This window comes from Pelodiscus sinensis, chromosome 14, assembly GCF_049634645.1.
Source record: "Pelodiscus sinensis isolate JC-2024 chromosome 14, ASM4963464v1, whole genome shotgun sequence".
In the NCBI taxonomy this organism is placed as follows: Eukaryota; Metazoa; Chordata; order Testudines; family Trionychidae; genus Pelodiscus; species Pelodiscus sinensis.
This window is the reverse complement of record NC_134724.1, coordinates 24,762,460-24,785,655: the sequence shown is the minus strand read 5'-3', so window position 1 is coordinate 24,785,655 and position 23,196 is coordinate 24,762,460. Positions and strand designations below refer to the sequence as shown.

The 23,196-nt window shown below is 45.5% G+C and overlaps 1 protein-coding gene across 2 annotated transcripts in view; it reads left to right on the top strand.

The window, feature by feature from the left end:
- The window catches only part of LOC102444523 (tropomodulin-2), an 81,162-nt gene extending 58,194 nt beyond the window's left edge, over window positions 1-22,968 (top strand). The window contains exons 8-10 of one of the 2 annotated variants that reach the window (XM_025182337.2): window positions 998-1,141; window positions 1,355-1,499; window positions 22,862-22,968. In XM_025182337.2, the coding sequence (XP_025038122.1) occupies window positions 998-1,141; window positions 1,355-1,499; window positions 22,862-22,896 (324 nt within the window). In that variant the 3' untranslated portion in view covers window positions 22,897-22,968. Of the gene's footprint in view, window positions 1-997; window positions 1,142-1,354; window positions 1,500-3,704; window positions 8,472-22,861 lie in introns of those variants that run through there. The other variant, XM_006118509.4, reaches the window with a different exon arrangement.
- The last annotated feature ends 228 nt before the right edge of the window (window positions 22,969-23,196 follow it).

Here is a 23,196-nt window from a genome sequence, read left to right as displayed (position 1 = left end):
TAGGCCACTGAGTCAGTGGGAGGCAAGGGGGATGCCAAACAAAACACACTGACTCAGTGGCCTGGTTAATGAACCAAAGCTCTCTCTCATTCCTCTGGGCTGCTTCCTACCTTTGGGTACGTCTACACTAACCCCCTAGATCGATCTAGGGAGGCTAATGAAAGCGACTGGAATTGAAAAATCAAGCCCGAGATTTAAATATCCCGTGCTTGATTTGCATGTTCCCGGCCAGTCGCCATTTTAAAAATTGACTAGCCCGAAGTAACTGCCCGCGTCTACACGCGGCAATGAAACGGGATTCCGGAATAAAGCCCCTAAATCGAATTAGGTGGTAAACCTCATTCCACGAGGAATACCACCTAATTTGATGTAGGGGCTTTATTCCGGAATCCCATTTCACTGCTGCGTGTAGACGTGGGCAGTTACTTCGGGCTAGTCAATTTCTAAAATGGCGACCGGCTGGGAACATGCAAATCAAGCACGGGATATTTAAATCCCAGGCTTGATTTGCAATTCCAGTCGCCCTCATTAGCCTCCCTAGACCGATCTAGGGGGCTAGTGTAGATGTACCCATAGTCCTGGTTGCTGCGGTCAGGGCCTCTGTGCCTGCACTGTCCCCCATGACTCCTGGCGCAGTGGAGACTTACTAGTTACCTCAGCATCTGTTTGGGCTACAATATCTCTGGCCTCCACAGGCTCGGGTTTCAGCTGATCCTCAGCTGGAGCCATTAGGGCAAATCCTCCCTCCCCAGTGGTTGATCCCAACTGAGCTGAGCTGCTAGCTTTTATACCAGAGCACCTAGAGCATGCCCAGTAGAGAAAAGGATGTCTCCTGTTACCATGCCCATTGGCGTTCTAACCTGTTCTCTTCTAGGACTATGCTCTTCCTCCATGACTGTTTGGAGTGCTTCTCTAGGTATTAACTACAGTTTAGGTTCTTGGTGTTATCTGAAGCTTTCAGAGTTTCAAATTTGTAACTTCTTCCCTGTCTCTTCAGGCTTTTGCAGATATGTTAAAAGTGAACAAGACCCTGAAGAGTCTAAATATAGAATCCAATTTCATCACTGGGGCTGGCATTCTGGCACTGATTGATGCACTGAAAGAGAATGAAACCCTGACGGAGATCAAAATTGACAACCAGGTAAGGAGCGGGCAGTAAGCTGGTGTCTGCTTTGTTTGGTTTCTAGGTAGGTTCCATATGTTCTTCTATAATATTGTAGGTTTGGGATCTGTCAGAGAAGCAGGGCTGAAACCTGTGGATTGAAGCAATGTAGCACATTGCTGAATGTAACCACTTGTCTCTCTGTTTCTGAGTGGATGTTTCCTTTTCCTCTTACTGTGTGTCATCCAACAGAGGCAGCAGCTGGGGACCGCTGTAGAGATGGAGATTGCACAGATGCTGGAGGAGAACTCCAAGATTCTCAAATTTGGATACCAGTTCACAAAGCAAGGGCCAAGAACCAGGGTAGCAGCAGCTATCACTAAAAATAATGATTTAGGTAAGATGCTATAGACATTCATCAATGTTTCGTGCAGGTCAAGCCCTGCTCTTCTTATACATTTTGTAGGCAAAACATAATCAAATAGTGCCAGATCCTGAGGTCCCTAATCAGTTTTTACTGCATCCTGTCTCAGGCAAACACCATGCTTTAGGGCAGATGCTTTATTTTTAGCAAAACTTAAACATGCTGTTGCAGTCCCATGATAGACTTTAATTTCTGAAATTCTGTTGTCCCAGAAGGATAAAAGCTGGTTAAATCTCTCATCCTTATCATTTAGACAATTGCTCTAGAATTTTGCCTTCTCTTGTTTGCATCTAGTCAGTTTTTCTGATTTGCATTGGCAAATTGTAACATACTGGCTGTGTCTAGACTGGCAAGTTTTTCCGCAAAAGCAGCTACTTTTGCGGAAAAACTTGCCAGCTGTCTACACTGGCCGCTTGAATTTCTGCAAGAACACTGATGATCTCATGTAAGAAATCAGTACTTCTTGCGGAAATACTATGCTGCTCCCATTCGGGCAAAAGCTCAGATTTGTTTTGTGCAAAAAAGCCCCGACCGCGAAAATGGTGATCGGGGCTTTTTTGCGCAAAAGCGCGTCTAGATTGGACGCTTTTCTGCAAAAAGTGCTTTTGCGGAAAAGTGTCCGTGCCAATCTAGATGCTCTTTTCCGCAAATGCTTTTAATGGAAAACTTTTCCGTAAAAAGCATTTGCGGAAAATCATGCCAGTCTAGACGTAGCCACTCTGTAGCACACTAGAATACTTCATAAAACCATATCTGGATAAGCAAAATATTGGAAGCAGAGATAAAATGGCAGGCACTTGTATTGCCAGCTGTGGGACAATACAGTCTGTTTGCCAAGAGCTTTACTGTTTCCATGCAAGGAAGCTTGTAGACAGACACTGTCATTACTGGCACACTGCAGCGAGCAGTATTTTGTTCAGCTCTGCCTGTTTTGTTCTGTATTTCAGAAACTCAGTATCACAGACATGGCATCCCAGTGCAGTTTGGTAACACCAAACCTTACCTAGCATGAACAGCTTTAATCTGGGCTAATGGTTCAGTGCAAACTGGACAGGGTTATGGAATAGCTAATGCTGTGGATGGCAAGGAGGACAAGCACCATTGTCCAGTTAGAACTTTGCAAGTCCTCTTACAGTGCATTGCTGAGTGCCATGGTGCTGCTAGGGGACTTCTCCATTGAGTTACAGAGACGAAGACATCACTCAGAGTAACCCTGCACTGGGCACAATAGTAGAATGTCATTGATCTGTGATTCATTAAATTTCATCCCTCCCAAATAATCCATTTTTAGTGCAGATCTGTGGGTTTATTAAGGTTTACTGTGTTATCCAATGGCCTGTGCTATCCACAGAGCTATGCTGAGACTAACATGTTTCCTTTTAGGTTTCCTTTTTGGAATATTTTTCTTGTGGTTAGTAATAGTAACATGTAAAAGTGTATTATAAAAAGTCTGATTCTTTCATGTAGCTATGCATCCCTCAAAGACATCAAAAGACTTACTCATGCATATTTTCATGCAGTGTTCTCATACAACAGAATTTTTACTTATTTCATTAGCCCCTAAAAGAAACTATTGCAGCCAAAAATCAGTAGCCAGCTATCTCACACTTAAATGAATCCAACGAGAATTATCTAGCACTCACACTCAGCCCACAGTACCAGTATCTATTAATTTAGTTGGAGCAATACAGTCTTCAAAAACACATTATACAAGCCACGATGATAATCTAAATTTAACCATTGGAACAAAATACCAGGGGAATGATAGAGTCTCCATTGCTTAAAATTTTCATATCAAGACTGGATGCTTTTTTGGAAGATATATGCTATTCAAACTCAAGTTTCTGAGCTCAATACAGGGATAAATGGGTCAAATTCTGTGGCCTGTGATTTTATATTCACTTAGACTAGATGATATAAGTCTCTTTTAATGTTAAACTCTATGAATCTGTGAAATCTCTAGACATAATCCTGTACCACCTAGAAGATACTGATGGGCCATCCTTCCCACTGGTTTTGGTGAGAGTTGAGTGTACTATGCATTTCCCTTGACTAGGTTCTTCAGAAGGAAAGTACAAATAACCAGTTTGCTAGTCCCAAATGGTCTCACATTGAGAAGTGTGCTTGAGTTCTTAATAAGTTAATGTTGAGAGATGGTTTTTGATTTTACTGGCATAGTTCGTAAAAAGCGAGTGGAAGGATACCGACAGTAGCATGCTTAGGAGGATGCGAAGAGGTATTGAAGGCAGCCAACACAACAGCACTCTCCCAACATCCACTGGTTAGAAGGAACGACACTGGAAAATCATTGTAAAGAAGATTGCTCATTTCCGTTACTGTTCCCTTTAACCATTAAAATTGTTTTTAACGTTCATATTTAGTTTGATGTTTATGATAATAGGATTGTGTTATTGGAATATATGAAGTTGATATCCACAACCTAGGGATAAAATATGTCTTAGTAAGCATCAGCTGGAATACATTGAATCTTTTCAAGTACTTTTTTTTTAAACTCTGTTGAAACGACTGTTTTACATTGATGTAATGGGGCTTCACCACCCTGTCCTGCAATGCCTTAAGCATGTGAATAACCCTCACTTGCATGAGTAGTTCCACTGAAGTCAATTGGCTGCTCAGATGAGTAGGGATGACTTATGCCAATACTGGTTTGCGGGATCACACCCTTCGGCCCCAGTCCTGAATTCAGATCTGTGCATTTGGAACTCTACACTTGTACAGATTCCTCGCTGATGCCTGTGTATGTCCAGATACAGGTCTTTGTAAGTATTGTCAAAGCCTATTGTTTACATGTGTTTAAATTAGGCTGATCACGTCATCGATATTACACTGACATGTGTATTCTTATTCCATGATGTAAAGTAAAAATATGAGTGTTGCCAAACCTAGAATACCTTAATGTCACTTTGTTGTTTCTCTGATCCATTGAGGATTTAAAAAAAAAAAAAAAACCCACACACCATAATGCAAGGTTTGCAGCTATAAATCTCATTAATGGAAGCCAGTACACTGAGCCTTGCTCATTTTGCTTCAAACCACACTGTTGATTTTTTTTTAATTTCTGGTATTTGTGTGCATTAATTAGTATACATTACAGAATTGTTCTCAGGACCTTTTCGATAAAGAGTGAATAAAGTATTTAATCTAAGGCAGCAGCAGTTCTACCCATAGTCTGATAATCAGAAGAGTAACATGAACTTATCACCTCGTTTACATTTTTAGCATCTGATTCGATACTCTTCCCTGTTAAAGGGCGTGAGCGTGAGCCTGAGTCCAATGGGACTTTAGCAACTGTGTTAGAGCACATTGCTGAATAAGAGTGGACTTAAGCACATGTTCCAATGCTTTGCAGCAGTGGGCATTAACCTGGAATTTTGTATATTGTGCTGAACACATGGAAGATAACTTGGGCGACAACAGTTAAGCCCAACATGCAACAGCATCCAAACAAGTCAGTGGGGTATTGTCAAAAGATTGTGTGAAGCATTTATATTTGTGCTATAATTTCATTGTATTGTATATAGTTCTGTAGTATTAGAGGTTAACTTCTAGCCATATTGTCTCTGCCAACATCTGAGTCTGTTAAATATGCAGGGGGTCACTTTGATCATCTTGAAACGAAATGCAAGAATTAAGGAGGAATGCTGTTCACTAGCGTAGCTGTACTAACTCTTTCTGAAAGCGAACAGTCTTTAACTGGCGCCAACAACCTGTGGTTTCCATGTGGCATCAGCTTCTCTACCCTCTTTCTGGCCTATGCACTCCCCATCATTTGTGCTGGCAAACAAGTTCTGGATTGGGGAGTATGGAAATGGAATAAACGGCACTCTGGCATCTCTGAGCCCACAGAAGACTTTGGCTGGGGTCTGTAAATCAGGAGGGCCTGGAGCCAGGGGAGCCAGCAGGAGGTTTGGGAAATATTCACCTCTGAACCTGGCAGATTCCTTAACAGAAATCTTCCTGTGAGTCAGTGCTGCTTCAGGCAGTATAAATTCATCCTCTATGCCATCTATGCCTTTTGTAAAGTGGGCTGTACTCCTCAGGGGTGCAGTGGGGGAGGACTGGATCTCTGCATTCCAGCCCTGGTTATATAAGGCACTTAAGTACATGCTTCAGTCCTATGGACTTCCAAATAAGCATGAATGCTTTGCTGAATCCGAGTCTAAGAATGGTATCCAAGCATTGTGAAACCAACTTCCCTGAGGAGTCTACGGTTCTGAGGGGCTTTCAAGACCCTCTCCCTTCTCTAGTGCAAGGCTATGAAAGGACTTTGTAGCATTACCAGGCAGGATTTGCCATGAGAATGGACATCGACCCACCTAGTCCAATAGAAAGGGAGACCGAATTCTGTCACCTGTTTCTGATCATGCAAACTCTTATGTGATCACCCACTGGGGCAATGGGGCTACTTTCCTATGTCACAACTACTCGCTCATGATTTTGGGTTTGCACCATGAGGTCCTGTATGCAGGAATGTCCTTAGGATGTATGGGGCCCTACGCAGTACTATTAAACTGGTGCTTCTCTCCCCAACGACAGCCAAAGGGGGGGCAAATGACGATTTTTATAGAGCTGTGATTTTATAATCTTCAGAAACACACTAATGGAATAGTTTTAAAGCAAATTGTAACCTAAGGTCCTGTCAACTAACACTGTAAAGTCAGAAACTGACAGCGTATACTTGGAGTTGTCAAATGCCCGTTAAATGGCTTCATTACCACTTCAATGGCTCTTTCACCGGTTCAATGTGCTGCCGATAGATCTGGCAGGCTTTTTCACTTGTAAGTTAACTAGATCTTCTTGGGAGGAAGTAGAGTCACAGAACAGGGATAGAAAGAGGCAGGTAGGTGGACATTAAGACATAGTGCTCCCCCAGATTTTCTGGTGCATTATGCAGCTGCACATTCTGTATATGGGTAAGGCTGGCCCTGCCTGTATGTGGGAAGAAATTTGATTCAAGTATCTTTATTCCCATAGTCAAAGATTTCTGATATGGACAGTCTTCAGCCCAAAAAAATCCTTTTGGACTTCTGACTCCAATCTCATCTCTATTCCCATTTTCTTTGGGGTGGGAGAGAAATGGGGGAGGAGAGCAGAGGGTTCCCAAGGGCATCTGGCTGTTTGTGGGTTGTTTTAATCAGTTGTTTTTGATGGGGTCTGGTTCAGAACAAACAAGGGTCTAAGCCTCCATTCAAAGTCTAAATGAAACTGTATTTGCATGCAACAGCTCTACAACGTGTGGATTGGTACAGCTGCTTTGGGGTGTAATGGCAGCATGGCAACCTGTATCTATTTGAGCAGAGCCTGTGGGATGTGTCTACATTCATGTCAGCCACCATTTGTAACATTCCACTCCCAGGCTGGGCTCTGGGAATGGAAGTGCTGGTTGTCTTGCCTTCCCTTTATCCCCCATGGCTGTGGGCACCATGCACAGATATCTGTTTTCGAAGGGTAGAACTCTTAGGCATTTGAGAGTTTCTCCTTTTAAGAGCCAGATGGCATAGTTAGGCCCAGGCCCATGCTGGGGGTGGCCTGGAGACACATAACACTGGGTGGGGAGAGGAGGAAAGGCATCAGGGAGGTACTGTGTACACTGGAGCTTTCCGGTGTGTGACATCCCTTCTCTGACCTGCCAGTTCACAGTCAGAGCTGAACCTCCCTTCTTCCCCTTCTTGTCTCTTGTTTGCACTCCAGGAGATGCTTGCAGGGAACAACTGTTGGCCTCAGGAAAGCACAGGGCCTGCAATTGTTGGCCTCAGGAAAGCACAAGTGGTGACAAGTGACTGCCCAGGAGTCATGAGGGGACCTCCCCTTCCTGCACATCCACAGGAGGGCTGGCCATGATCTAGCCTTAAGCATTTTAAAGTAAGCATAGTGACAAACCATCTCTAGTTCCCATAGTTATATCGAATCTAGTGCAGTTAGAGGTGGTCCCCGAAGGAAACAGGTCTAAATATTAACCTTAATCTAGAAGCAGTTGACCACTTAACATCCCCTCTACTAATCTGAGTGAGGTTAATATTTGACTAAGTCATTTTTAAAGTACAATTCTAAGCAGATGTCCTAGTCCCAATCAGGTAGCTCTGTCACCTGGGCATAGAGGCCCCCTTTCTAAACAAAAACTAATGACTGGGAGTAGCAGGGCTCATTTGCACATTGCTGCGCATGCTGTAGTTTGGGTTTGTTTGTGTTTTTTATACCATTGTCCATGGAAAAGCTGAACATATGCGTAGTCTAACATGTGTGCGTTGTAGAGTGCGCTATGGAATGTAAAATGTATGTGTTACACGCTAGAAGAAAATGTTTGATCTGGAATATAAATAATTGCATGTGCACAGCGCACAGGGGAATGGGAATCAACCGGAATATGTAGCAGTGACTCCCAAACCTCTTGGCTTTTATAAATAAACCTTCCTAAGGAAATTGACTTTCTGTGTTTACTTGCAGCTGTGCTAAGAAGCTGTCAATGAATTGTCACAGTTAGACACTGAATTAAGCAACTTTCCTCCCCCTTGCACTCATGGCTCTCACTTGCTCTTGAGATTCTGTCTCTCAAGTAACAGAACTTCAATGAGAATTAGGCACATAGATCTCTTGAAAATCCTACTGGGGCATATCTGCATTTTTAAGCACCTAAATACCTATTAAAAGTGCCTCGGGCACTTTAAAAAATGGGCCAAAGGCTGCTTAGCCAGCTAGCGCTTTTGAAAATGTTACCCCAGAGCTACTTCAAGGTCAAAATATGAGATACTGAGTTTAAGGTGACATGGCTCCCAGATTAAGAATATGACAAAAAACAGAGGAAGCAGGAAAAAACTGGGGCTCTTGTATACCAGTAACTCTTAGCCTTTTGTATAAACACACCTAATGGTTTCTATGGCCTCAGCTTCAATATTCTGCTTTTATGATCCCAATAATTTGTAACTAACTAGTAAATTATAATAGTAGGTTTATGTAGGTCAGTGGTAAATATCGGTTCAAAGAAAGAAGTGCAATTTATAATAAGCTGCTGGGATGAGATTTCATCTCCGTTAAAATGTGGCTAGATTTTTAGAAGGCTTTGTGAACTCAGTTTGGCCCTGGATATATTTTCCACATTGTAATATTGTGCAAGATCTCAAATCCAATTCACATTCGTGGCTTTGGGATTTTAAAGCAAATCTCAGTTGCTTTCATTGCAGATTTTGTTGGACTCTGCAGATTTGTCAGTGATAGAAGGTTCCTAACACGTTTCAGCAGGAATGAAAGCTCATCGAACAGAATGATCAAAGAGAACTTTCTAAAAATGAAGCAGCAGCTCTGTTACCCCCTGCAAGATCAATCTAATTATTAGGTTAGCAATAGAGCCTCTCACTGGTCACTGGACTGTGACGACAGCAGAATATTTTTAATACATCAGATAGCCCTTTGTATTCACAGCAATTATATGGGGTTCAGTCCTGTCAGTAGCAGCCTATTGCTCATGTGCATGTGTGGTTGTAAGCTCACGATTGCTATTGCCAAATCAGGCAGCTTGCATCAAAAACATATGCCACACTTCACCTTGGAATATTCCTTTCCAGCTCCTCTTATGGAGAGCCTGCAAAACAGGCTCTGGGTTGGAATACATTTGCCTATGACTCCTCACTGTGATCTTTCAGTGGTAGCATTTGTCCCTATTAATTGATATTGGTGTTTTCCAGTGTGTACAGACCTCTGCAGATCTTCATTCAGTGCTCTTTGGGCAATGGAAGTTAGGTACTTTATCTGGTCAGGAGCTTCTCTAAATCTCACCAGACATTAGTCTGCATCTTTTGGCAAAAATGTGACTATGTAAATCTAGCCTTAGGCATCTACCCTGTAACTTAAAATACACAATACCATATAAAGGACTGTGCCGTTATTTAGCTCTAATTTACCCCTAAGTGTCTTCTAAGAGCCCAGTAAGCAGTGGAAGTGTTGGTAATGCTGCTAGACAATATTGATCTCCCGTGGTTCAGCACCAGTCAGGTCCTGAGAGTGCTGGACAAGAGAGATCCAAGGACTGCATGCTCCTACAAGAACTAACCCAAAAAACCTGCCAGCCTCCCTGCCAATGTCTTCCTCCAAGCCCAGTGAGGCATGCAGCATGCCTGGAAGACTATCACATCAGGCAGAGTGAAGTGGAAGCAAGTTCCACATTCAAGGAACCTGTTCCAGGAATGACCTAGAGCAGTGAAATAGCTCTGATGGAATCAGAGCAGAACGTGCTACAGATATTTTCAATAGGAAAAAAAAAATCTTAAATACACTTTCCAACTGTTTGGGCTCAAACTTCCAGCCACAGATTTTACTCAATTTCTGGACTAAATAAGTCATTTTTTAAAACTAAAACTAGCTGAAGCAAGCCTTTTCGTGTTCCTATCATAGCAGGGTCAGCAACTTTCCCCACATGATGTTAGTAACAAAACATTCACTGATCCTCCCTCAGTTCAACCACCAGTAGTAGTAGGATGATGGGCTAGAGTTACTGGTATACAACGAGGGCAGCTGTGGTCTGCCCTCTTATTGCAAATGGAGTGCAGCCCTTGCAGGCAGGCAGCCAGTACAGCTAGGGTATAAAATGAAGAGGCAAATCCAACTATTGTGTTATTTGAAGGAGTAAATAACACTTCCCTATTCAGTTTTTTCATCTCATTCATGATTTCATAGACCTCTCCCCTTAATTATCTCTTTACCAAACTAGGGAGTTAATTCAAAATAACTCCCTTTATTTTGAAATAACAAGCAGAGCATCCACACTACCAAGCCCATTATTTCAAAACAATGGGCTGGTTATTTTGAAATAATAACTCCTGCTTTTCATGAGGAAAAACACTTATTTCAAAATAGTTATTTGGAAATAGCAATAGTGTGGACGCTTCACTGCTGCTATTTCGAAATAAATACTCCCCAGAGTAATTCAAAGTTATTACTCCCCAGTGCTTCCTGGGGTTCTAAATAAAGGTAGGGTGTCCACATTAAGGGAACCTGCCTCATTCTAATTTCTAGGCTTCCCTGTAGTGCGGGCATGCTATTTCAAACTAGTTATTTTGGGAGTTATTTCAAAATAATTTCCTAGTGTAGACATGCCCTGAACGTCCTCGTCTTTTTACGATCTTCTCACATGCAGTGTGTTCAGTACTCTTAATAATTTCTGTTTCCCTTCTCTGCATCTTTCCCAAAGCCAATATATATTTTGAGTTGAAGTGACCAAGTCTGTTCACAGTATTTGATATATAGGTTAGCATGGATTTATATAGCGGTAATGTATTTTCTGTCTTATTATCTGTCCTTTCCCTAATGAGTTCTATAGGGTTTTTTTATTGTTGCTAGATATGGAGCAGATATTTTCAGACAACTATCAACAATGATTCCAAAAGCTCTTTTTTGATGGGTTCAACTAATTTAGACCCTATAATTTTGTATGTATATTTGGGATTATATTTTGCTATATACATTATTTTGCATTTATCAACATTGAATTCCTTCTGCCATATTGTTGCCCAGTCACCCTGTTCTGTGAAATCTCTTTGTAACTCTTGCAGTCTGCTTTGGACTTACAAAATGTATCCAAATGTATCACCTACACAAATTTTGCCAATTCACTGTTGATCCTTTTCCCCCAGATTGTTTATGGCTGTGCTGAACAGCACTGGTCCCAGTACAGACCTCTGGGGAACACCACTATTTACTTCCCTCTATTCTCACCAGTTACCCCCCACCCTTTATTCCCCATCTCTTAACCGGAGTACCAGTGTATCGGAGGCACTTAGGCAAGTGGCTCTGTTTGGCCAAGTGCAGGTTCCTGCACAGCCTCAGTTTTAAAAGCCTTGCTGCTACTCAGCCCTCCAGCCAAGTCACACTCCTTGTGCAATCACAATCCCTTCTGGGGAACACTTCTAAGAGAGGCTCATCCCGGTGCCTGCTGTAGAGTCTGTGAGTCCAGTCCGTTCTCTCAATCTGTTTCCCCTCTCACTATGAGAGCAGTGCCTCCAGGGCTTCTCCTCCTGAAGACAATGTTCTAACACAGGGGTCAACAACCTATGGCTCTCCAGCCAAATATGGCTCAGCATGGAACCAAATATGGCCCTTTGGTCATTCCCAAAATACACACAACTTTTTAAATTAAAATGAAAAATGAATTACAAATTGCAAAGATACGTAATTACTCATGCCAGGATGGTCTTTTTTTCTATTTCGCTGTTAACCAGAGGTGGAAGTCAGGCAGTGCACCCCGGTAAGAACCAGCTGCACTCTGGCAAGAGCCAGCTGGGGGACTCTGCTCATTTAAAGGGCCAGCTGAGAGCACGCTGTAGGGGAAGCATGCATGCACCAAGCTGGGATAGTGAGACGTGCTGGCGATGGCAGATGCCTACATCTGGCTGCAGTGGCCTGACTCCAGCCCCCTACATCTGGCTGCAGTGGCCTGACTCCAGCCCCCATCTGACAGCCACGGTCTGTCTCTAGCCACCATGCTCCTGAGGCAGACCCTGTGGCCCAGCAACTGCTGTAACAGCCTGCCCACAGCAGCCTGACCAACAAGGCCCCAGTCAGGGACCAGCCCCCATCTAGCCGCAGCATCTTGTCCCTGGCCCTACTCCGGGGCAGGCCTCCACAGTCTGGCCCCTGTCTGGCCACAGGAAGGACTAGGAGTGGTCCCCCTCCTGCTGTGGCATGGTTAGGAGGGGAGGCCATGATCCGGCTGTGGCAATCCTTACCCAGCCCTTTGTCCAGCCACTGCTGCCCAGGTGCAGTAGCTCAGCCTCGGCCAGGTAAGGTATTACAGTCCCATGCCCCCCCCCCCCCACATACTCTACTTCCTACCCCCAGCTCCCTGCCCTGCCTCCTGCACCTCCCATGCACCCCAACCCCCTGCTCTGAGCTCCTCATATATCCCAACCCTGTACCTCCTGCACCCCCATACCCACAAACTGCACCCCTACCAGCAGCAGAAGTCCCATTAAATAAAGTGAGTGAGTACAATGGTATTGCTGTGTCAATTATCAATGATATTAAGTTGTCTATTTTCAGTAATGCAAATGGGCATTCTGATACAGCTCTTTGTTGACCACTTGTTCTGAATTTTGATGTAGTTTGGCTCTTTGGTTTGAAGAGATTGCCAACCCCAGCCTTATCCATTAGGCCACTGGAGGACCCTCCCCCCCTTATCCAGCCTACCTTCAGCTGCAGCCCTGGGGAAACCTCAGTCACTAGGCGGCTGCCTGCTCAGGGGGCTGGTCTTCACTGCAGCCCAGCTCCAGCACAGGCAGGCCACCTAGTGACTGAGAACAGCTCCACAGAAAGCTACTTGCCCTGCCCCCTCCAGCCCTGGGAAAGCTGGTGACACTCCTCCCTCTGGCATCAGCTCCAGCTCTGGGGAAGCTGGGGGTGGATGGCCAGCAGCTCCCAAGGGGAGCAGAAGGGAACCGGACTCTAACCCATAACCACAGGAATCCTCGCCCCCATAACCACAGGCTCTGGAGACTGATGCCTTATCTATTAGGTCACTGGCGGATCCACTCCACTGCCCCATCTTCAGCTGGTGCCAGCTGCAGCCCTGGGGAAGCTGGGAGTGGCTGCCCTAGTGCCGAAGCACAGCCTGCCCCACTCCTGACAGCCCTGGGCAGCCTTCACCAGCTTCCCTGGGCTGTGACTGGCTGCCCCATCACATCCTGACAATGTCTTATCTAATGATCCATGGCTTACTTTAATGACAAGGCTGCGCTGCTCCTAGCTTTCCCATTCATCACATATCGCACTCAGGCTGCAGGCCCATACACGGGGGGGGGGGGGGGGGGGGGGTTGCAAAGGGTGTGAAAGTACCTGCCATAGTCCCCCAAGTAAATGTGCTCCAGCTGGCTGTGGGAAGGCAGGATCTGTGCACTGCCCAAGCCTCCCTCCCCCATGCTCCAGCCAGCTGGGGGAAGGTTGAGGCTGATTTCCACTCCCCCCCAGGAACAAGGCCAGGGCTGGGGCGCTGCTGCTGTGGCAGGAGCAGGACAGTCACCAGCCCCTCCCATGGCTCAGGCTGGGCTGCCGCAGCTGCAGCCCAGCCAAACAGGCTGATTCTGCTAGAAGGTAATTTCTATAAAACCATTATTATTGTCTACGTTTTCGGTATGTTATCACAAAATCATTTTACTAATCACTGTTTCCACTCAAATTTCTCATTAACCTCTCTCATACACACTCATCACATGACTATTTTGAACTCCTTTACATTTAAAAAAAATGGTGGTCCATGTTGACAAAAAAAAAAAAAGCACCCACCACAGAAATTCCTGCGAACGGCCTGGGCTGTATCCCAGTTACGAGCTCTGTCTGGAGCTAGGGTGAGTAGACACTGGTATAACAGTGTCTGGTGTGTGAGGGAAGAGAAAGGAGGACAGGCCACCAAGGAGCCAGCCCAGAGAGCATTCTCAGCCCCACATGAACCCCAGGCTGGGGTTATGCGGGTTGAACCTCTCTTGTCCAGCACCCTCGGGACCTGACCAGTGCTGAACCCTGGGAAGTCAACAGTGTCTAGCAGCATTACTTACACTTCCACTGCTTACTGGGCTCTTAGACATTTAGGGGTATATTAGAGCTAAATAACAGCACAGAGCGCTGGGAGCCAGGACTGGTGGCTGTAAACCAACTTGGTGGGACCACAGGAAACTTGGCCACACCCAGGCGGAGTGGACATCTGGCTAACTAACATCATGTTGGACCACGGATGTTGCTGGACCAGAGAGTGCTGGACTAGAGAGGTTCAACTTGTTCAGCTCACTACGGCTGTTGGAGCATGCGAGCCCAGTTCTCAGACTCCTTGGTGCTGCCTCAGTGGTCACAGTTCAGGGGCTTGGAGTGGCAGCAACCACAAACTTTGTGGAGAAGATGAAAGGGTTGAATGGGGTGTTAGGAACCTCCTAGGAGGGAGGGGGAAAGTGGGAAATTGCAGTTGTCCCCATGCTGGCTGAATGGGTGAGAAGGAAGTGGCAAGGTGCTCTAGAAACACAAGCTTTTTCCTAGTCACTTTAACTAGACTCAAATGGACCCACCTGGCTTGAGTTTTGGCAGTCCTCCTAGAGGGGTCACTAACCATTTATTTCTTTGTCATGTGATCTCCTCTCTCTGTTCTGAGTAACCCTCCTTTCAGACTGGGCCAGTTGGGCTTAGGAGTCCTTGCAGATGTCCCGGGGCCAGCCCTGCTCTCCGATGTAGTGCATGCCCCAGCTCAGGATTCCCAGCTCCCAGGGCATGAGATATGCGGGGCTGTGTTCTGACAGAAGCATGGAAAACACTGACGGCCTGTAGGAGCGCAAGGGCACACTCCATCCCCAAGCTTCTGCGCCATTAGCATCACCCTTTTACTGGGGCTTGACCCATTAACCTTGACCAGCATTAACCTTGACCATTAACAAGTGCCCAGATACAGGCTGTGAGGAGATGAGCCTGAAAAAAATATTCATTGACCTAATTTCCGCCTTTACTCCCTGCCCTACTTTCACTGCCATCTCCCCGGTTCTCGGTCATCTCAGCACAGCTGCTGTGTCATTCGGGCGTTCCTCCGTCGCTTCTCTGCAGAGAACCAGACGGAAGAATTGATGATTCCAAGAGGGGCACTTGTTAATCACAGAAAAAAACAGAGCTAATGCAACAGCTGGTTCCATACTGCAGCAGCCCATGCCATGGAGAATGAGTTGTGAGAAGAAATTGGTGAGATGTGCTTTGAGATTTTGGGGTAAGAAGTTATAAAAGTCAGAAGATTATTGTTCTCTGCCTTTGGCTCTTTCACACAAAGCAAAGGGCTCTGGGGAGGGTGGTGCTTTGTCCTGCATCTTTTTCACCCCACAGCCTCACTTGCAGGGCCGGATTGAGGCATGGGCTAGCCAGGCAGCTGCCCGGGTGCCAACCTATGGGTGCTGTATGGCAGCTGTAAGGGGCGCCGCGAGCCCGGCTCCTGGATTGTGGGTTGCAGCAGCTCCTAGCGGCCACCCTGCAGTGGCCGCCCGGGGCAGGGGCTGCATTAACCCCTGCAGCGCCAGGCAGCAGCACCCTTTGCCCCGCGGCCGTGGGGCCCTGGACAGCCAGGCTCGGTCCCACGCTGCGCGCCAGTTGGTCCTGCTGCCACCAACTCCGTGCGCCGTCCCCCACGCGCCAGGCACTCTCCCACAACCCGGGGCACAATTAACCTGTCTGCCCAGGGCGCTGGAATGGCTCGGTCCAGTCCTGCCAGCTTGTTGAAGTCAGTGGGAGTTTTGGCTGTGAATGGGCTACAAGACTAAAGCCACAGGTTATTCCAGCTCATGCTCTCAATTTGAGTTCCTATTTTAAGAGTTGGCTTTGCATTCTGCTCTGCTGGCTTTTCAAACGTCAAAAAGAGTAATGTAAAAACAGCTGACAATTCTTCACCTTAAAGTGGGGGGAGGGGGGACGTGAAGCCATTTCCACATAATCTTTCTGAGCATGTGTCTTGATTGCTTTGCCTTCATTCCTGTAGACTCTATGCTCTGTCCCATATGGGGTCCAACCACAGATCAAAGTAAAATCAAGTGGGAGTTTTGGCTCTGCAAAGGGTGCAGGATCCTTCTCATGTGAGTGAAATTCAGGGCAGTAAGAATGCAGCAACCTATGAACCTTCACCTGCCTTTGCTGCCGTGCATAGCAGGAAGAGCTCCCTGCTTTGTATTTTTGTCTAATGAGCAAAAAAGCCAAAAATTGTATCAATCTGTATTGACATGAGAACATTCAGTGTGGCTTGTATCCAACGTACCAGAGGCAGGGATGTGACTCTGCCAAGTCTTCTGTGATATTTAAAGTAGCGCTGGTCAATTTCTTTGTCTCTCCATGTCTCAATTACTCTGTATGTATGCATGCAAGGCACCATGGTCTGTGCCCAGGGATGAGTTGCTGCCAACTCTTCTGAAGGCCGGTGTCCAAAAAGTAGCTCAGTCATCTCTTACTGATTCTGGGGGAGGGAGGGAAAGGAATGTAACATTTCCATAAATATTCTGATATTTGTATTTTTAATTAACAAAATTCCACTAGGTGCCAGTATCTCCGCATAGAACCAGTAAATCTCCCTTGTAACAGGCTTTCTTCTTCCAGACATCCATTTAGGAACTGATGAACATCCTCTAGGTACAAATGAAACAGAAGACTGGGGTTTGCCGCTGCAGGGGAAAACACAACCAACCCCCCACCTCTGTCTCATTCCTGCCTGAGTGTTTTTAAAACAGAGTTTTGCTCGGAAGGCTGCAAGCCACGATGAAATGCTTTAAATATTCATGCTATGCTTGTCCATTCTTGTAAATCAGATGAGCATGAACAAAAGCAGCATGATGGGGGACTCCCTTAATGAGGGTCTGGCTGCTTCCTAGAGCCAGCTGCCTGATTTTATCGAGTCTGACGTTAAAGAGACTCACTTTGGTGAGCAAGAAAAGGCCAGTAGGCTTGAGCAATTTCACAGATTGTTTGCCTGCCTGGTTTTTGCTGATTTTAGTTGGCATTGAAAGCGAGATTGAATGATGTAGAATCTGAAAGCTACAATTCAAATAGTGCAAATTAAATCTTTCATGTATGTCACTTCGGGCTTTGGACCCCTCTCATATGCACTATAGAGTGAGCATCAAGCTGTACCAGTGTGTGCTGTGTAAATGAACAAAGCTGTGAAGGGATCTGCCTTTAACTCCATCATGGTCCCTTCTGTGCAGAGTACTTGAGCCAGCATTCAGAGCTGCCAGATAAGGCTACAGAGCCAGGAAATGGCTGAGTGGTTCATATTCAGTGGGCCTATGTTAGTGTTTCCTGCTAGTCCACACACCCAATGTTTGCACACAGAGGGGCTCATTTCACATATTTATTAGATTTCCAATAAACACTAATGGGCATTTCAATCACATTGCTAAACCGCCCCACTGCTGGACAGAGAGATAACAGACATCTGCAAGAACCTGCCCTGTATGGATTTCCTCCTGTCATGTGACAGACTGTTGGTGTCTACCTTTGTCCGCTAGGGGGCATACTAGCACTTTAATACATTACTGTACTGAATGTGTTCTAATTTGCTGCAGAGGGAAAACAAAACAAAGCCAACAAAAAAAACCACATTTCTTTAGATTCATACTATCCAGAGTATAGTGCATTGGACTAAGAATGGCCCAAACTTTAGAAAATAAGGGGGATCCTCTCAAAAATAATCACCTTCTAAACAATTTACTCAGCAGTTACTGTTGTCTGCCCCTGTTGGATGAAGCTGCAGGATGTATTGGGAAGTGAAACTGAGGTAACTGTCATAAGCTCTCCTTCTGATCCTTTGGTCTATCATGCTGCATTTCGAGTGACACAGCACCTCCGCTAGAGGAGACTCTGGGCCAGATTGCATTCTGGTGTACGTAAGCAGCACTCCAAATGAAGTCAAGGGAACTGTAGCCAGTTACGCAGCCGTGAACTCCCTCCACCCTCCCCCAAGTAATGTTTGCACCACAAATCTGGACTAATGGGGAAGAATTGATGCAGTGACTCATACAGGCGAAAGAAAGTCTGATGTGCATCAGCAAGTCAGATAAAAGTACACAACGTCTGTCACACATCTAGAAAGAGAAGTGATGAAAGGTTATGCTACCTGTCCCTCCCCATTACAGTGCCCTGGCTTCCTGTACCTTTTCTTAATGGTTTATGATAAACCCTTCCTGCTGCTAGAACAGCGTGCATGGATTTCCTGTTACCAGGCTGCATGTGACTCTTCCTATGTTCATATCAAAGACAGGGAGGGTACATCTTTTGAAAGATTATTTCTGTGCAGGTTAATGAAAACCAAAATGGTGATATGTTTTCATTCAAATGTCATCATATATTGGCATCCATATGTTCTAGCCATAGTCTTAAACACAGTTTGACAGTTATTATGAAAACTGCATAATTGTGCTTAGTCTCTAAGCAGATGTTTGCACAGTGTACTGCAATTTGGGTGGGTGTTCACATGAAAAATCATAGGTTTTCTCTAACAACATGGGAGTCTCATTCTTTTGCATCTCTCACTCCATTAAATGAGTAAGTCAGTGAAAGTTGTTTTAATTGCTGTGTAATGCAAACATTGCCCTTCGTCAAGAATTAGAGTGCATAATCCTGCACCCCCTTAAAGTGAATGGGAGAGAATCTTGCACATGCCCGGTATGAACATCAGACAGTCTCATTGAGTTCAGGAGGAGCATACATGAGCTTAACGTTAAACTCCCACTTCAGTGCATAGTGCTTTGCCCGTATTGAGGCCTCAGAGTTTAAAGCGTCCAAGGAAGATGGGATTAGGCCCAAAATTTGCAATCATAGGATGACAATTTACAAAACCACTCAGTCCCTGATTCGGTGCACACAATCACTGCAGCTGCATATGCAAACATCCAGTTAGCTGCCATTCAAAATCAACAGCGGATCCATCTAAGAAATGCTTTGCATACATAATTACAACCATTATCCAACCCCTTGCTGTAACTGTGTATGCATGGATCTGGATTTGTAAGTGTCTGCAGTTCTGACCATTTGGGCCATAGCCATGCTGACTGTATCCTTCTCACTTAGGTTTTGTTGACTAACTGTTCCTGTTTTCAGCATGTTTAAAAATTCCCTCACTGGACGTTGGTAAGGGAGAGCTCAACCTGCTAATGAATTTGCAAGAAAAGTTGGACTCTGGACAGGCTGATCCTGCCATCCTAAACTGAGCAAATCTCCCACTGAAGCCAAAGGGAATTTTCTGTCCAAATCAGGTTTAACTGCTAGATGGGACCCTGAGGGTAAAAGTCTCACCCTAAGCACTCAGCAGAGTTTGGGGGAGATGGAATTTCCCCTCCAAACCTGCAGTGCTGGTGGATGATGATCTAATGCTCACTGAAGTCCGTGAGAGCCTTTCCTTTGATTACAAAGGGCATTGGATCAGGGCCCAGCACTGTGGGAGCTAATAATGCCTTGGCCTATTGCAACTCTTCTTAAGGATTTAAAATAAACCCATCCTGCTGCTAGAGCAGAGTAGCCTACATGGATTTCCTGTTACCGGGATGCATGTGACTATCAGTCTCTTACCAATTCATTAACTGCCATAGGAAATCTTAGTGAGCACCAATTTGCTGCTTGTTCTCTGTTATTCATTGTCTCTGGATAAGTGGTGGCAACCTCCTTGCGTTCTCATAGGTGGGGAGCATGTACATGGAATCCCCTTGGTGTTTCACGATCACCTCGCATTAATTACTGTTGCCTGACTAGAAAGGGAAACCGGGAAGGAACCAGCTCAGCACATTTAGGGTGCATCTACACTGCACCCTTAGCTCGAAATAAGCTACACAATTTGAGCTATGCAAATTGCATAGCTCATTTCAAGTGTTTTTTGAAATAGCGCCAAATTACGAAATAAGCTATCTACACAGTGCCACATTTCAAAATAAACCGCTATTCCAAAATGTCCCTTAATCCTTGTGGAAAGAGGTTTACAGGGACATCAGAATAGCGCGCCCATTCTTTCAAAATAAGTGACGGTCATATCAATACCACCCTATACCGAAAACCTACCGACCGCTATACTTACCTGCATGCCTCCAGTTTCCATCCCAGACACACCACACGATCCATTGTTTACAGCCAAGCACTGAGGTACAACCGCATATGCTCCAACCCCTCAGACAGAGACCTACACCTACAAGATCTTAAACAAGCATTCTGTAAACTGCGATACCCACACGAGGAAGTGAGGAGACAGATCGACAGAGCCAGACGTGTACCCAGAAGCCTCCTGCTACGGGACAAGCCCAAGAAAGAAACCAACAGAACACCACTGGCCATCACCTACAGTCCCCAGCTAAAACCTCTCCAACGCATCATTAGTGATCTACAACCCATCCTGGACAATGATCCCTCGCTTTCACAGGCCTTGGGAGGTAGGCCAGTCCTTGCCCACAGACAACCCGCCAACCTGAAGCATATTCTCACCAGCAACTACACACCGCACCATAATAACTCGAACTCAGGAACCAATCCTTGCAACAAACCTCGGTGCCAACTCTGCCCACATATATACACCAGCAACACCATCACAGGACCTAACCAGATCAGCCATACTGTCACTGGTACATTCTCCTGCACATCCACCAACGTTATATATGCCATCATGTGCCAACAATGCCCCACTGCTATATACATCGGCCAAACAGGACAGTCCCTACGTAAAAGAATCAATGGACACAAATCTGATATTAGGAATGGCAACATACAAAAACCTGTAGGGGAACACTTCAATCTTCCCCTACACACAGTTGCAGATCTAAAAGTAGCCATCCTGCAGCAAAAAAACTTCAGGACCAGACTTCAAAGAGAAACTGCTGAGCTACAGTTCATCTTTAAGTTTGACACAATCAACTCTGGATTAAACAAAGACTGTGAATGGCTTGCTAACTACAAAAGCAGCTTCTGCTCTCTTGGAATTCACAACTCCAGATCAGCTGCTAGAAGTGGGCCTCATCCTCCTTGATTGGATCCACCTCGTCATCTCCAGCCTGATCCTGGCCTGCATATTTATTCCTGCCTCTGGAAATTTCCACTACATGCATCTGACAAAGTGGGTCTTTGCCCACGAAAGCTTATGCTCCTACACTTCAGTTAGTCTATAAGGTGCCACAGGACTCCTCGTCGCTTTTGCATTCTTTCAAAAGATATTTTGAAATAAGGGGTCATGCTGTCAAGATGCGGAATAGCTATCTTGGGATACCAGCAGTATCCCGAGATAGCGCCACAGTGTAGATGTACCCATTAGTGAACAGAAAGCCTGAGAGAAGAAGAACCAGCCTTGAAACATGTGCTGGTGTTGGTGGCCAGCCTGCCACCAAGCAATCTACAGCTCTCGGGGCTCTCAAGAAATTATTCCTCAGGGCACCTAGGAGTGGTATTTGGTCAGTGAGGGGCTGGTTGTACATTTGCAGGACAAAGCAGCAGTCAGGGCAGATTACAGAAGGTGTCATTATGAATTAACAAAGGGGAGGGAGGAGTGATTGGACTGAAAATGGGTTAAACTCAGCCTGCCATTTTCTAGCAGGTGCAACAAATAAAGTGAACATCGTAGGCTGGATATATTCCCTCTCACCTGTCCTGTATCAAGTCCAGGTATTGAATAAAGCCATAACAACTGAGTGCATTTTCTGGGGATTAAGAACTAGTTTGGAGGAATGGATGGAAGTCACCAAATCCAGTTGGTCATTGATCCTTGCATATGGCCTCTAATGAGGCCCATATCCTTGTAAGATCAACACAATTTTTAAAATGCCCTAGAAAAGGACGCGACTCTCCATTGTACTCCCTCTTGTGTGTGCGACTGACAGTCAATCCGATTACATGCACAAAATGGGTCACAAATTTGATTCCACTGGGCATTCAGAAATCATTAGGAAATACAAATGCTTCGCACCTTGTTGAAAACTGCTACACAAAGTGTCATACCTTTCCCACAGTACAGATGGGGAAACTGAGGCACAGAGCAGATTAATAATTTGCTTATATTCGCACAATTAGTCATTGAGAGAAATCTGTGATTACAAGCCAGCACTCTGAAACCCCATTCCCTGTTCTCACCAATAGGTTGTGTTGCCTGGTGCCCTACGTTGTCAGACTAAATTTAGTTACCAGCCTTCCATTTGTTGCCAGTATAAATATTGCTGGTCTCAGACATATTTCCTCTTCCCTTCCCTCCGGTTCAGTAAAGCCTGGGCTCACAGTAGATGGTTGAGCTGGGAGATTAGCTCCCCTCACATACATATGCAAGCAGCTTTTCAACATAAGCAGAACAGGAAAGGGAGCGTGACTCATCCAAGAGCATCTGGGGGCGACGTTGTCATGACAACAGAGCTTTTAACTTGGTACCTTTGTATTATTCAGATTTCGGAGCTTTTAATTAACGTATGGATTCCTCTCCCTCCATTTTCTTAATATTTTCCTCTCATTCAGAGTACAAGCAAAGCCTTGTGCGGATGTCAAACAAGCCAGCCAACAATCAGTACAACCGAGCCAGTCCTCATAGCCCATGGAGGGCAGGCCCTGGGGCTTGAGGAGAGGCACTGAGCAGGGGACAGCCTTTCCAGATGAGACCAGGTCTAACCATCACCCCAGTTAAAGGGCTCCCCTGTGAGTCACGGCTTCTAGAACCCTCTTTAAATGCAGGGCTGAGCGTGGAGGCATCCTCCATGCAGCTGTAAGCACAGCTGCCGGCCCAGAGCAGAGCCCCTGCCAAGTGGACGGGGTGAATGAGTGTTCAATGCTGTCCCTCCCGCAGTCACTTTGTCCTCTCCCCTCTCTTCTCACAGACACTAGACCTCATGGAGAGCCCTCTGCAGAATAGGGAATGGCTGACATCAACGAGACATCTACACAGACAGGAAGAGATCTAGAGTTGGTGTTTTCCCTCCACACACGGATCCGGATGGGACAATCTTCTCAGCCCTTCATGCTGCAGTTGGCCCATCATGACAAGTCACCAGTGAGGGAGCTGTGAGTATGGATGGCTGGGAATGAAGCACTGTGCAAATTCTGTGCAAGGGCACACATTGGGCCTGGGGTACACTACAGAGTGAAGCTGCCTTGCATTGACCTAACTCTGTAAATGCCTCCACTAAAATTTTGCTCCTGACAATGTAACTGA